General features: G+C 39.3%; 1 protein-coding gene across 2 annotated transcripts; it reads right to left on the bottom strand.

The window, feature by feature from the left end:
* Nucleotides 1-506: 506 nt before the first annotated feature.
* On the bottom strand, nucleotides 507-13,629 carry MTG2 (mitochondrial ribosome associated GTPase 2). Of its 2 annotated transcripts, none has more exons than XM_007440089.3 (7): nucleotides 13,385-13,629; nucleotides 12,239-12,427; nucleotides 9,931-10,078; nucleotides 5,215-5,330; nucleotides 4,837-5,055; nucleotides 3,882-4,020; nucleotides 507-3,285 (listed from the first exon to the last, which is right to left on the bottom strand). In XM_007440089.3, exons 2-7 carry the CDS (start codon nucleotides 12,419-12,421, stop codon nucleotides 2,891-2,893), a joined length of 1,200 nt encoding a protein of 399 aa, XP_007440151.1. In that variant the 5' UTR covers nucleotides 12,422-12,427; nucleotides 13,385-13,629; the 3' UTR covers nucleotides 507-2,890. The 2 variants fall into 2 exon arrangements, with proteins under 2 accessions (XP_007440151.1, XP_025030094.1); XM_025174326.2 differs by having other exon boundaries at nucleotides 13,290-13,628.
* Between the last annotated feature and the right edge of the window lie 330 nt (nucleotides 13,630-13,959).

The raw sequence follows: 13,959 nt of genomic DNA, 5'->3' as shown, positions 1-13,959 counted from the left end.
TCCTCCTGAAACAATGTGTAGAGGGAATATGGAATGGCCTTGAAGGACAGGAGGAAGAGCAACTACCAAGGCAACAGTTAGATAAGTAGGGCTTGAGCCCTGGGCAAGAATGTAACATGAGAAAATGTCTCAGACAAGCCCCTCCCTAGCTCTCATGAAGATATAGGGGCTGTTAAAATAAAAGTAACTCTGACCCATATGGCATTATTTTCGTCTGGTCTGTCTTGTTGACTGACACAATCTTAGAAAGAAATAGGTCTGTTGTCCTATAAAAAAAAGAGTAATTTATAGATCATGTAATAGCAGGGTTGACTGCCGGTGGTACTCACAGCAGGCCCAAGAAAAACTAAGAAGTGGGACCATGGTATTGAATTATTGCATGGGAACTAGACACTCTTCTCCACCTGCTATTTTAATTAACAATGATTAGTCAGACCTCCCACTCTGACATTTCCCCTCCATTAAGGAAGGAAGCAGAATCAACACTTTCCTTACAAAATAAAGGAACAATCCAATGAATAGCAAAATGCACCTTTTATTCCTTCCATGCTACAGCATTTCGTATTCTTGTAACAGACAACTAAGCAATATAACTGAAAGTATTTTTTTGTTTTTTCAAAGATATTACTAAAATAAGTCAGTCAATCACTGCCTTCCAATTCTGTTCACCGTACTGAACCCAAAAGTGACTTGCCTTTGCTTTTTACGTACCAAAACCTGGCTGGGTGAATGTCTTTTTGTAGATATGCCCTCCAGTATTGAGATAGGAGTGGCAATGATCTTCAGAGAAATTTTGATGCTGATCAAGGGCATATTTCTGTGAGTGCCTATCACGTTGGGCTATAGGGAGAACCTGGGGATCCTGCTTGTATACCAGATGCCTTCCTGCATGGCAGGATCACCTCCTAAACATTATCATTGGACTGGTTTTGGAGTACTCAGTGAGGGGAGATTTCAGACTCCATGCCATAGGAGACGCTTCAGGGCAGGAAGATTGATAAGGATGGCCCATTCCAGGTGAATTCCTGTGGGCTTTTGAGTTTTCTGGCATGTTGGCAGGCAGTTCTGCTGAGCACCAGGTCAAGGGCTGGAACTCAAAGATGCCAAAGTAAGATTCAGTCTGCTGATTCTGGAAGTGGATAGGAGGAATTGTGTCACTTGTAGCTTGATCCATGCCCAACCTGGCTTCTTTGCAAAACTGGTATTTGAATGACTGAATCTGGAAGGTGGTCAGTGCCTCACTGTAAGATGATGCTCTACCTATCTTGAAATAGGAGTTGGTACACCTCCTGGAGGTCCTCCCTAGATCTGGCCAGTTTAGACAACTATCACTCAGTCTCCAACTTTCCCCTTTTCGGAAAGTTGTTGAGAAGGTGGTAGGCCTACAACTGCTGAATGCCCTAGATGAAACACACATCTCAGCAGCATTCAACACAACCTGCCATGGTATCCTTCTGGCATAATAGACATTATGAGCACTATTCTTCAGTGGTTTTGCTCTTTCCTGAGCAATTTCATATCTGGGTGATTAGGCAGTTGTTCCCTTGCAAGGGATTGGATGGTTCATCTCTCTTGCCTGTTTTTAAACATCTACATGAAACTACTAGATGTCATCATGAAATTCAGGGTGAAGCATCATCAATATGCTGACAGTATTCACTTATATATTTCTACCCCTAACCTGGCTGGATATGCCATGGAGAATGTGAAATGGTCTTTGCAAGCTGTCAGGGGCTGGATGGGAAGAAACAGGCTGAAGCTGAATCCTTGCAGGATAGAAATGCTGTTTGTCCAGAAACCATCTGTCTCTTTACTTGCCTTGGTGATTACTCTAGACAAAGCAAAACTCCCCCTAAGGAACCAGCCCATGATTTTGGTGTCCCTCTAGACTTACAGCTACTGCTAAATAGGCAGGTGGAAGCCAAGACTAGAGGAGCCTTTTCCCAATACCAAGTGCCAATTGTGGCCCTATCTGTAGCAGGAAGCCTTAGCATCAGTCACCCATGTCCTTACCACCATTAGCTTAGACCAACGCAGTGCACTGTACATGGAAATTGCAATTGGTGCATAGTACAGCCAGAAGTCCATTGATAGACAAGAACCACTGGAATCATATAACACGTGTTGCAGGTGCTGCATCGGTTGCCAGTTGGCTTCTGAATATAAGCCAAAAGTGCTGGTCGTCACTTATAAAGCTCTACAAGGTTGGCACCTAGATATGTTCAGGACAGCCTGCTCCAAAGAGAAGTAGTTCATCCAATGCAGGCATCCAGATATGGGATACTGAGTCTTCTCCACTCCTTGGAAGGTATGTGGGGAGGGGGCAGGGGTGAGGAAACTTTCTATCCTTATGGAATAGTCTTCTCTTGGAGACCCAGGCACCTTCCCTGATGGCAGAGAAAACAAAACTCTTTTGAAGAGTCTACGATCCACATTGTTCCTTGGGACTGATCGCTATGGATTTTAAGTACAATTCTAGTGGAACTCTGGTTGTGCTATATTTGATGGTTTTAAGAATTTGTAAACTTCCCAGAGTCCATGTGGAACTGGTGGTACAGAAATGCCATAATAAATGAATGTACCTTTATTAAATTATCAAGTGTATCTTTGATTAAATTATGCCCTCTAGATCTCAATAGGCTTAAGAACATTTCACTTTCTGTTGCATGGTGGACGCATGTTTTGTTTAATTTATTATTTGTACAGATTGCTCATTCTTTCTCACCTGCTACTAGCGCACTCTGCTGGTAGGGCTCGGTGTATCTCCTTAATATTAAAAAATAAAAAGCAATCTTCTGCTTTTAGAGACTGTACCTGCTGTATGCCCCCTAACTTCAAACATACTTTTCCTTCCTGTCTCAGTATGACAAAGGAAGAGTTCTGTTACTGACTACCATTTCATTGGCTTGCGAGCCTGCTCCTTTTCTGCTTTTAGGTAATCATCATAGAGTTCTCTCAGATGCAGCAATAATGCCTCCAGATTTTCTCCTGTCAGAGCAGATAGTGGGATGACTCTCTGCTTCACTTGCTCCTTAAGGAGAAATAAATTGTTCTTTGACTCTGGGAGATCAAACTTATTTGCAACAATGGCATGAGGAATCTTTGACAAGCCAACTTTATACTGTTCCAGTTCGTATTTCAAGGCTTCCAGCTGAGCCCAGGGGTCAGCCACAGAGAGATCCAACACGAACAGAAGAAAGCAGCAGCGTTCTATATGTCTCAGGAAGGCTAAGCCAAGCCCTCTGTCTTCATGGGCTCCTTTTATTATTCCAGGGATATCTACAACTGCAAAATCAGACAAAACACAACAATGTGATCAATACAATTCTGGTTGTTGAGGAATGATAAAAAGAGGGAAACTGCCTGGAAAAAAACAAGCATTTGGATGGCTACAGCAGTTTTCCAAGTTTTTCAGGCCATGAGATCTGTTAAAAAAAAATCCCCAGAATCCCTGATCAAGAGGCAAAGCTCTAATGATAGGCAGCGTTGGTATGATTTTTCTCCTTTAGTCTCTAGAGAAGCCCATCCAGGTTTTCCAGAACTCTACAGTTCCATGGAACACTGTTTGAAAAACTCTGAGCTGGAGGACTGTGGGGCAGCTGGATACCCTCATGTTCTGGACCGCTCGATTTGTTTGCGGTTTACGTACAATGAAAGATAATCAAAAAGGTTTCATTTTTTTTCCAGCTGCTTCAAGATTTTCCAGCCTTGGGTCATGAAAAATGGTGTTCTGCAGTTAAACTTTCTTCCCCCCCGACCCCCTGATTACCACAAACTTTAGCCCTTTCAAAATGGTATCAGTGTCACAAAATGTTTTATTTTTTCCAGAAAGAGTACTATGAATATTATTTAAAAAAATAGAAGGAAATATAAAACTGTACCTGCAATCTGCTCATAGTCTTCATAGTGAACAATGCCCACATGGGGATTCAAGGTTGTGAAGGGGTAAGGAGCGACGGCGGGTTTTGCTCTGGAGATAGCTCGCAAGAGTGAAGATTTCCCAGCATTAGGGAACCCTATCTGCAATAAAGAGCCCAATCTGAAAGGGGGGCAGCTTTTGCTTCAAGCTTACATTTAATTCTACTGGCAAAATGGAACAAATTTTTATGTTTTTTCTAGTTTTGCCCATTGGAGTTGGGTGGCCAGTGAATTCAAATAAATAAATAAATAAAAATGTAGAAGTTTCATCCCTTGAGCCATTCGTATTACAGCCTGAAAAAAAATAATGGCTAAACAAGGCAATGCCACTTGCCATCCCACTCCCAAGTTTTCAGGCTTTTAGCCCAATCATTAACAATGTGTAAGCCAAGAATTTCAAGCACTCAACAAGCAGATGTCATCAGGCCTGCAGGTCTTTGGGATCTGGAGACATTCTTAGATGGCTCCACTGTCACTGATATTCTGCCCTCTCCGTGGGGTTTGTATATTTTAAAATCTATTTTTTAAAATATGTGATGTTTTTATTCTAACAACAACTTTTTATCTTTTTATAATGCCTATTTTTATTCACATGTTATTTTAATTGTATGCCAGAGTCACTTTGTGTGCGATGGGCGGTTATATAAATCTGATGTATAAATAAATAAAAGCAGATGTGATTACGTGCCATCAAGTTGTTGTTGACTCTTAGCAACCACATAGATAAATTTTCTCCGTGATGATCTGCCCCTAACCTGGTCTTTCAGGTCTTCCAATTCGGGGGAGGAGCCAGCTAATTATTCCAATAGTGCATTTTAACATGCATACATCTCCCACGTTTCAACTTTTCTGACTTAACATGAAAACCTGTTTCTTCAGACTCAAATGTCATACTGAAAAACAAGCAAACATACTCACCATCCCTGCATGGGCTACAGTCTTGAGCTCCAAGTGAAGAAACCTTTCTTGACCTGGTTCTCCCAAAGTGGCAGTTGTTGGTGCTCGGTTGTCATTAGCCAGAAAGAAACGGTTGCCTTTCCCCCCAGCCCCACCATACACTGCAACGTATTCTTCACCGTGATGGTTGAGATCAGCTATAAGGTTACTGCCTTCCTTAACAATGGTACCAACGGGAACCTACAAAATAAAGATAAATTTAAGTAAAACACAGCTAAGGGTAAAGCTGGGCAAAGAGCTGCTCAGCGGGACTGAATGCGGGACATTAGCTATTCAACTTTTACAGACTCAACATTTTGACAAAAGTATATTACCTAACAACAAGTATCAACAACTTGCCTTAATGTAACGGTGCTTGCCAGCTGATCCATAACAGTTTTTGCTTCCCCCCTTTTCCCCACTGAAACCTCTATAAAATGGGTGGAGGTAGGCCAAGGATTTGACTTGTTGATCCACTGTAAAAATAAAATATATTACAATTCAAGACGCTAAAGATGAATTCATTTAAAAAAAAAAAAGCTGTGTTGACTAATTATGGATCGACAAACTGTTTCCTGGATGAGAGCACACCACAAATGCCAACTCTTGTGTTTTTATTTGGTACCAGATGCTGATATATTGGGAGCAATCTGATATACCAGCTGTTCCTTTGCCTAAATGACAAAAGTGCTAATAATACATATATTTCAAAAAACCTTTGCAAAGACAACCTTATGATCACCAACTTCAAAATATTTAAATTATTTTAGGCAGACAAACTGCAATTCATATTTTATTGTATTCGCTAGCAAGTCTCATTAATTTCAACAGTAGTATAATTACAGTTCTTCATTGTCCCATTGTTTTAGTAGTTAAATTCTCAACATTCATTCTTTTTTGTGTGGGAATTAAACCAAAGTACATACTCTGATTTGTTAATACATACTCTAATTTGTTCTTTTATTTTATCTTATTTACTTATTTATATATTTATAAATATATATATATATATATAGAAGGCTTATAGGTCACTCTAATCAGAACTGATTCTGAGCAGCTTTATTATTTGGATTATTGGATTTTTTCTCATCCTATTTTATCTTGCATTTCATAATTCATCGCATTTATTGTGGGGGTACAAATATGATCATACTACAGGTAGTTCCCGGATTAAGAACACCCGGTTTACGAACAACTCATAGTTAAGAACAGAGCCGACTGTAGCAAAATTCAAGTTAAATATACAATACTACTTATACAGTATTATACAATAATACTGTTCCAGCTTACATACAAATTCGACTTAAGGACATATCTTGGGAATGGAACTTGTTCTTAAACTTGGGATTATCTGTATTTTCTTTGGAATTATTTGCTTTTATAATTTTTTTTTTAACATTTTGCATTCTCTCTCACTGATTTGGATCCCAAGAACCGTGTCAGCAGAAGGCACTTCTATTCATATTACTGGTATGTGTTTCTGTGTATGGTCCATCTCCACACTCAGAATGGCCACTTAAAACTGGCTCCAGAGGACTGAGGGCAGCTTGAAGGAGATGCAAGTATACATACAACAAATAACTTCATATGACTGTAAATACATTTTAGTTGATCTGCCTATGTTAAGAATACACAAATCAAGTTCAAGTTACAGTAGCCACATAGAATCATGCAGTTTATTGGCAATAACAGGAATCGTTTGCCACTGCCTTCTTCCAGGATAACTTTTGATGTCCCAATCTAACTAGAGTCTAGAGATTCCTTGGTGGTCTCCCATCCAAACCCAGAAAGATCTGTACTCTGATTTTTGCAAAATATTCTACAAAGATTTTAGTAGAGAATAGATGGCAAGAAACAGGCTGGACTATGCTACTATTGGATAGATGCAGAACTGTTTATATGACCATACTCAATAGATATATGTTAATGGCTTCACACCAGGTTGGAAATTTCAAAGTGGTGTACCACAGAGCTCCACTGTAGGCTTTGCGCTATTCAATGTATTTATAAATGGCTTGCATAAGGAATGGAAAATAGGACATCAAATGGAAAATATCAAATCTGCAGATGACAAAGATAGCAAGATAATTTCAAGGATAGTATCAAGATTCAGAGCAAAAACCAGCAGCCTGATTTTCAACAGGGACAAATTCAAAATGCTACCTTTGGGCAGAAAAAGTCAAAGGCATGAATATAGGAGGGAAGGAAGGAGCATACTGTGCAGCAGAACATGCAGAAAGAATCTGTGCATCTTGTTGGGTGAAAAGCTGAACATGAGTCCTGTCTCATATGCAGAAGCCAAACAAACAAGTGTAATCCTAGGCTGCACTAATCAAAGCATCAAGATCAAGAAAAGTCAACTTTCTCTGTACTTTGCACTGGCCAGACTGCATCTGGAATATTGTGTTCAGTTCTGGACATCTCATTTTTTAGAAAGTGGAGCAGTTCCAGAGGAGAGCAAACAAAATGACAGGCATCTGGAAGGAATAAATTATAAGCAGTTGGTGGCACTGGGAACGTTTAGCCCTGAGAAGACTGTGAGGAGAGATCAGTGGACTTCAAGCATCTAAAGAGCTGTCACATGGAAGGCAAGGCAGAATTGCTCACAATTGTTTCAGGAGACAAGACACAAAGCAATGGGTTTAAATTACAAGGATACAGATTTCAGTTGGGACACCAGGAAAATTTTCCTAATGGTAAAGGCAATTCAACAGTGAAACAGACTTTCTCGGGAGGTAGTACAGGAGATAGTTAAATAGAGGATGGGTGGTCATCTATCAGGGATGCTCCAATGGTGAATTCTTGCACTGGAGAGGGCCTGATGATCACTAGGGTGACTTCCAACTCTTACATTCTATGATAATGCCATCCTGCTGAAAACATCCACGTTATTGATTGTTAAATGTATTTATCCTCCATCTTACATATATGTTTTAGTTTTAATTTTCTATATACGGTATCCATTTCTTGATTTTTTAGGTCAACTGCTACTCTATCATTTGTTCATCTTTTTTATTCTAGTTCCTCCCTTGGAGCTTTTTTCTCTTTTTTTGCTTCTTTTAATGAAATTCCTTGCCAGTTGAATGCTGGTTCAGAGTCCATTCCTTTGCATAAATAAGTTTCAAAGCTCCTATAGTTAAGCTATATTACAACAAAGCTATTATGCTTTTATTTCTGACATTTTTACTATCTTCCAGTTCTAATTACTTGTCTTTGTTGTCTAAGACTGCAACCCATTTGGGCAGGACTTATTTTTTTTTGCATATTCAATATAGGCTAACCCTAACCCAGTATTTTAAATACTCAAATAAATATTCTAATTATCACTGCTAAGTTCCAAGTCAGTATTTCACAACAACACAAAACACTTAAGGAGCTTAACAAAGTTTCTAGAAGGCAAGCTAAAAATTATGTATGACAAGCATTGCAATAAAAATAATCTTTGAACATTTTACATTTAGTGATGTATTCTACAAGAGGTCCAGCCATCTATTTTTGAAGAATGACATCTATCTATCTATCTATCTATCTATCTATCTATCTATCTATCTATCTATCTATCTATCTATCTACCTACCTACCTACCTACCTACCTACCTACCTACCTACTTTATATAGTCGCCCATCTCACAGACTTAACTCTGGGCGGTGTACAATAAAACAATCTGTTAAAACAAATATAAAACAATAATTTAACAATTGTTAAGTTAAACAATTTAAACACAAATATAAATATGACCATGGGAGAAAGGACCAGCATCTTACATACAGTGTAACCACCTCACAGGCTCCCTATTTCCCTGGGATCCTTAAGCCTGTTGAAAGAACCATGAATTTATTTTTACCTATAATGGTTTGTTTTTAATTTGTGTTGGAAATGCCTTTCCAAAGCTACAGTTTTAACCCAACCACTGAGTGGAAAATATAAAGGAACTTCGAGTTGAAATTATGTAGTTATATCCCATCAGTGTGATCCCACAGTATGATCCCATCAGTATGATCACAACTAAAATACATTAAGTTGAGCTCTCCAAATAAATAGTTACTACAAAACTTCCACTCATCCTATGCAAGCTCAGTTATCTTAATATGGATATGTTAAAGAACAAGCATTTGAAAATCTACAGGTAAGGATGTAGCACATGGATATGTCTATGAAAATAAGCCCAGGTTAACAGAGTGAAACCCATTTCTGAGTAAAAATAAACAGAACTAGGCTGGATATCACTTTAGCGGGCTTTCACTTGAGGCAGACCTGTAAGAATTATGACTGCCTAATATTACTAACTAGAGCCTCCACTAACCCTAGTTCTTTTAGAACTTTAAATACTATTGTTTATTAAACAAGATTCTGAAATCTGGAAGTCAACTACAATCAATTCAAGTCAATATTATTCTCATTATTATTAATTTGGATACTATCTTCTTTCGTATAGTGATATATCCCAAATAAAACATGCTAATTTGCACCTTGCCTACAATTCTGATATTTTGTTTAAAGTGTTAACAGCTCCTCAGAGACAATTACTATTTCCTAAGACTACAATTACTATAAAATAATGTTACAGAATTATAGAAACATGGGAGGATAATGGAACTGATGGGCTGTTTGTCAAATGTGCTCATGACAAAAATGGTGTGGGAAACATCCAGGATGATAGAATGAGACCGTGGACAGATTGGAAGACTGCGCTCAGAGGAACAGGTTATCCTTCAATAGGAAGAATTGCAAAGTATTATTATTATTTTATTAAATTCATTTAAATTATTTAATAAATGTATTTATGTTAATTACATTTAAGGAAGAAAAATGTCAGGGATTCATGACTTGAAAGCACTGAAAATTTATTTGGTGTGGTCACTGAGAGCAAGCTGAATATGAGCCAGCAGCTAAGACAGCTGCTGGATGGGCTACTGCAGTTCTGTGACACCTTAGAAGTAGCACTGTCAAAGGCATGGGAAGTCCTTATTCCTCTCTTGGCACAAAACAGCCGACAATTCAGACAACTCCTTCCCTACCTCATAAGACCATCTCCAAACCAAAAACGTGTGTACAAGAGATAGTAACCCCCTTACCTTTAAATATAATATGTCCCCCATCTCCGCCATCTCCACCACTGGGACCTCCAAATTCTTTTCTAGGTTCACTGAGAAAACAGGCAATACCATCTCCTCCTTTCCCTCCTATCACATGTACCTTTCGATGATCGACAAAATATCGACTCTGAAATTTGGAGAAGCGTTATTCAGAGAAACTAATTATTTGTGAAGCTTAAAGTTTCCAAAGCCTTCAGTTCTAAACATACTAATTTCTGTTCAGTTCTAGGAGAAACATGTAGGTTTCATTTCGGGGACTGACCTGATGAATATTGCCACCTAGCTTTTTTATTGAGTGAAAATACTTAAGGTCATAGAAGTGGAGAGAAACCTACTACGGTGGCCCGCAATCCAGAGATAGTTTGGTCTTTTTCCTGAATTCTACCAATTAAGAATAAGAATAGAAGCAAGAATAAAAGTATGAAAGCTGCTACCACCTTCCATTTTCCTGAATTCCTAAGTACAGCTTGCTTTTTTCCCCTGTACAATGCCCCTGGGAACAATCCTCACTTTCCTCATAAAGGTTGTGCCCAGCCTTATTTTTAAGGCACAGCAATTGGGCTGTATACAAACTCAAGCCGACTTGTCTTTTAAAGGAACACAAAATCATTTAAAAGGGGACACAGTGATCCCAAATAAGGATGATTCCCTCCCCCAATCATATAATATTGCATATTACTATTCAGTACTAAACATTCCTCAATCATCCATCCCTACCTTTAGGTTCATTCTCCACCCAATGTTGAGAAATTTAGTGAAGCTGAAATGTTGGCGTTAATCTCAGGTTCAATACCTGACATCTCCAGAAAAGAACTCCCTAAAACTAACCCTGACCATTCAAAAGAACAGTAAACAAAAATGCCCAACATATTATCTCTCCTAGAAAAAAAGAAACATTAGCAATCCCCAAAACAACTTTGTTGAAAAAACAGTTACAATAAAGACACCCAGTTTGTTCCTGATTTCATTTGCAGCCCTTCTACCTTGCTACAATATAAGAAAAAATCATTTCTGAGGTTCTTTGCTCCTTCTTTTTTTTTTTAAAAAAAAGCTGAGCCAGCTCAGTGTTTGTTACATGACAATTAGACAAAAAAGCTGCTGAAAAATTCTTTTGGATTTTTAAAAGAATGCTGGCTTATCACAAGAACAAAATACAGAAGGCCAGCTATATGCTTAACTGTGATATTTTCTAAGAAATATCTTAAATATATCTTTTCTCAAGTTTGCATAGCATCACCAAGTGGTTAAACTGAAATTTTCTACAGTATTACCTACAGAGAACACAAGAAATACCTCTTTTGTGTGCATGCTGTTGCCAAAAGGATTTATAAAATCAACAATCTGAAATCTCTCACATAAACAGAAATTCACTAAAAGACCTCCTGAGAAAGAAGGGATTTATTTAATAATAATTTCCATAACCTCAGGACTCAGAAGAGATGTCTACGTTTACTGTAAGGAGGAGCCTAGTAGCACCTTTTTTGACTAACAAATTTTATTAAAAGCCATAAGCTTTGTGTCTGAGTTGCAGCTCACAAAAGCATGTTTTTTAATAAAATATGTTAGTTGGAAAAGGTGCTACTGGACTTCTGATTTTTGGCTACCACAGACTAACACAGCTCTCCTATGATATTCCAAATTAAACAAAGATTGTGAGACAGTTATTTATTAGTGGATCTGATAAACCAATTATACATTCCAGCAACCAGAAGGAAATTAGCACCAATAAAATGTAAGAATGAAAGTCTGATACTGATTTTTTACATTTCATTTTTTTATATTGGAATTCAAAAGCCAGGATATTATAGAACACTGTCAAGAGATGTTAACTGAATGCCAGATAGAGCATTTAGGCCAGTCACCATTACCTATCTATTCTTTCATTATATTGCTGCAAGATTAAAAGGAAGAAGAGAACAATTTATGTTACTCTGAGTTCCAAAAAAAGGATAGGATGGAAATTCAACAAATAATATATAATTTAACACTAACCATTTTTATTCAAAGCAAAGTCCCAAATTCAGTAAAATGTATTTATGCATGTGTAGAATTGAAGCGTTAAGTCTATCTATACAGTTCTACAATTTAAACACAGGGAAATATTTGCATGCAACAAAGATATTGAAAAAACAATTATCTAAATGTCTAAAACTTAATTCTATTATTTCTGTATTTTTCATAAATTTGTGCTTTCAGGAAGAGGAAATAAGAGACTCTAAAAAAAGTCTTGCAAAGACATACAGTTTACATATTATTTGCAATTAATCTGAACATTTGTTTACTTTACCAGCTTCTTCTCAGATATATTTGCTTTACAGCTTCTCCGCTGAGACTTTGAATGTTTTGTGTTGGTTATGCTTAGGCTCCTGTGCCAGTTTTTAACTTGCTTTTGCAGTAAGCAACTATGTATTTGGGAATAAGCTGGCCTCCACTGACTTTCCAACCAAGCTCTGACCATTATTTGTAGCATATTTGCCTAGGAGAAAAAGAAAGGAAAAAAAAGATGGGGCAGACAGTAACTAAGATATGCTAAAGAGCATACATATTCAGAGCACGAGTAACACAAAAATGAGCAGTTACTTTTTAGAAAGATCAGCTGCTCCCATTTTTGATTTTCAGTGGCTGCAAAAGGATTAGAAAACATTTCAAAATGGCATTCTCAGAAATATTAATGTTGTTCTTGCGGAAGTTCACAGAAAAGGAAAAAAAAACCAGGCCTGCTATTCTAGTGTAAAATACATTTTTTAAAAAATCCTTCTCATCTAGCTCAACAAGTGTGTAGGATCAAATTTATGCTGGGCACAGTTAAGTCTTACAAAAGTGGCAAAATGCTGCTCCAGTATTGTTACTTCTGCGTGGGACCAAGCAACAGAAGCAGCAATGGAAAAATGAAGATATGGCAGATTTGACTTGAAGTTCGTTGGTTCGAAAGGAGAGAAGCAGGTTTATTCCTCACTTTGTGGTACGGGTCAAGCGAATCCCTTTTCCTTCTCTCATTCACGTGTATACTATTACTAGGTAGCAGGGCTCTTGGTTCCTTAGACAGATTATTTCAGCCATATTTACAGCCCTACAAGGTATGCTGGTGTTTCTCAACCTCAGCAACTTTTAAGACGTGTGGACTGCAACTCCCAGAATTCCCCAGACAGCCTTCCTGGGAATTCTGGGAGTTGAAGTCCACACGTCTTCAAATCGCTGAGGCTGAGAAACCCTGAAGTAGGCCAACGTTACTATGGTCAATACGGGGAGTCTGCAATTACGGAAGAGTCTGCCTCTAAATTACGAAATGGGGGATTAGGCGAGGCAGAGGGGGAAGTACGTGTCTGACACCTCCTCACCTCCACACGCGCTGCCTCGTCTCCCACCGCCTGGGATCCCCGGTCGCCCAAAACGAAGATTGGGAACCTGCCCCCGCACCCCTCCCTTGGCTTACGAGAGCTCCTCTGCCTTCAGCGCCTCAGTTTGTTCCCCGCTCCCCCCTCCATAAGACAAGGGGGAGTGACATGAGACTGTCATCGTAGGAAGCCTCCCTCGCCTCATTCACACTCAGCGCTTTCCTGAGGCGCCTTCTTGCCCACCCCACGGCTCGGAGTCGCGCGCCCTGACGTAAAAGTCGCGCGCCGAAGAGACAGCGGCCCAGAAAGAGAGTCGGAGGGGCGTCCTTAGCGGCGCGGATGTTCCTGCTCAGGCGCAGCCCCAAAGCGCTCGAGGGAGAGGGGAAGTTCTGGAGTCGGTATTGCGCGTGCGCAGGCGCGGCAGTCGGCCAAAGGTTTCAAACGTCGCGCGAGGCTACCTTTCCCCTTCTCTTCCCCCGCCTCTCTGGGGGAATGGGATTGGAGGGAAAAAAGCAGGCGCGGCGTTGTGAGTGGCTGAGAAGACATCGGGGGTGGGACTAGCAGAAGTGAGGAGGAGCTTTTTCAAGGCGGAGGCCGGTTACTTTGTTTCCGGAAAGGGAGCTGCGCAGAAGTAGGTAGATCTTGGTAGCCGCGGAAACACTACGCATTTCCC

Source organism: Python bivittatus, unplaced genomic scaffold (assembly GCF_059951505.1).
Source record: "Python bivittatus isolate LINGU-HERP-01145 unplaced genomic scaffold, Pbiv_v1 ctg000700_np1212, whole genome shotgun sequence".
Lineage (NCBI taxonomy): Eukaryota > Metazoa > Chordata > Lepidosauria > Squamata > Pythonidae > Python > Python bivittatus.
Note: the sequence above shows the minus strand (reverse complement) of the source record. Positions and strands in the feature narration are given on the sequence as shown.

Bases quoted from the DNA above. Each gene is read 5' to 3' on its own strand.
- MTG2 (XM_007440089.3), bottom strand. From the start codon at position 12,421: ATGCTACAAATAATGGTCAGAGCTTGGTTGGAAAGTCAGTGGAGGCCA. The intron at 4,021-4,836 runs GTGAGTATGTTT...TCTTTATTGCAG, and splicing joins CTGTAGCCCATGCAGGGATG to ATAGGGTTCCCTAATGCTGG. The intron at 3,286-3,881 runs GTACAGTTTTAT...CTGATTTTGCAG, and splicing joins AGACTATGAGCAGATTGCAG to TTGTAGATATCCCTGGAATA.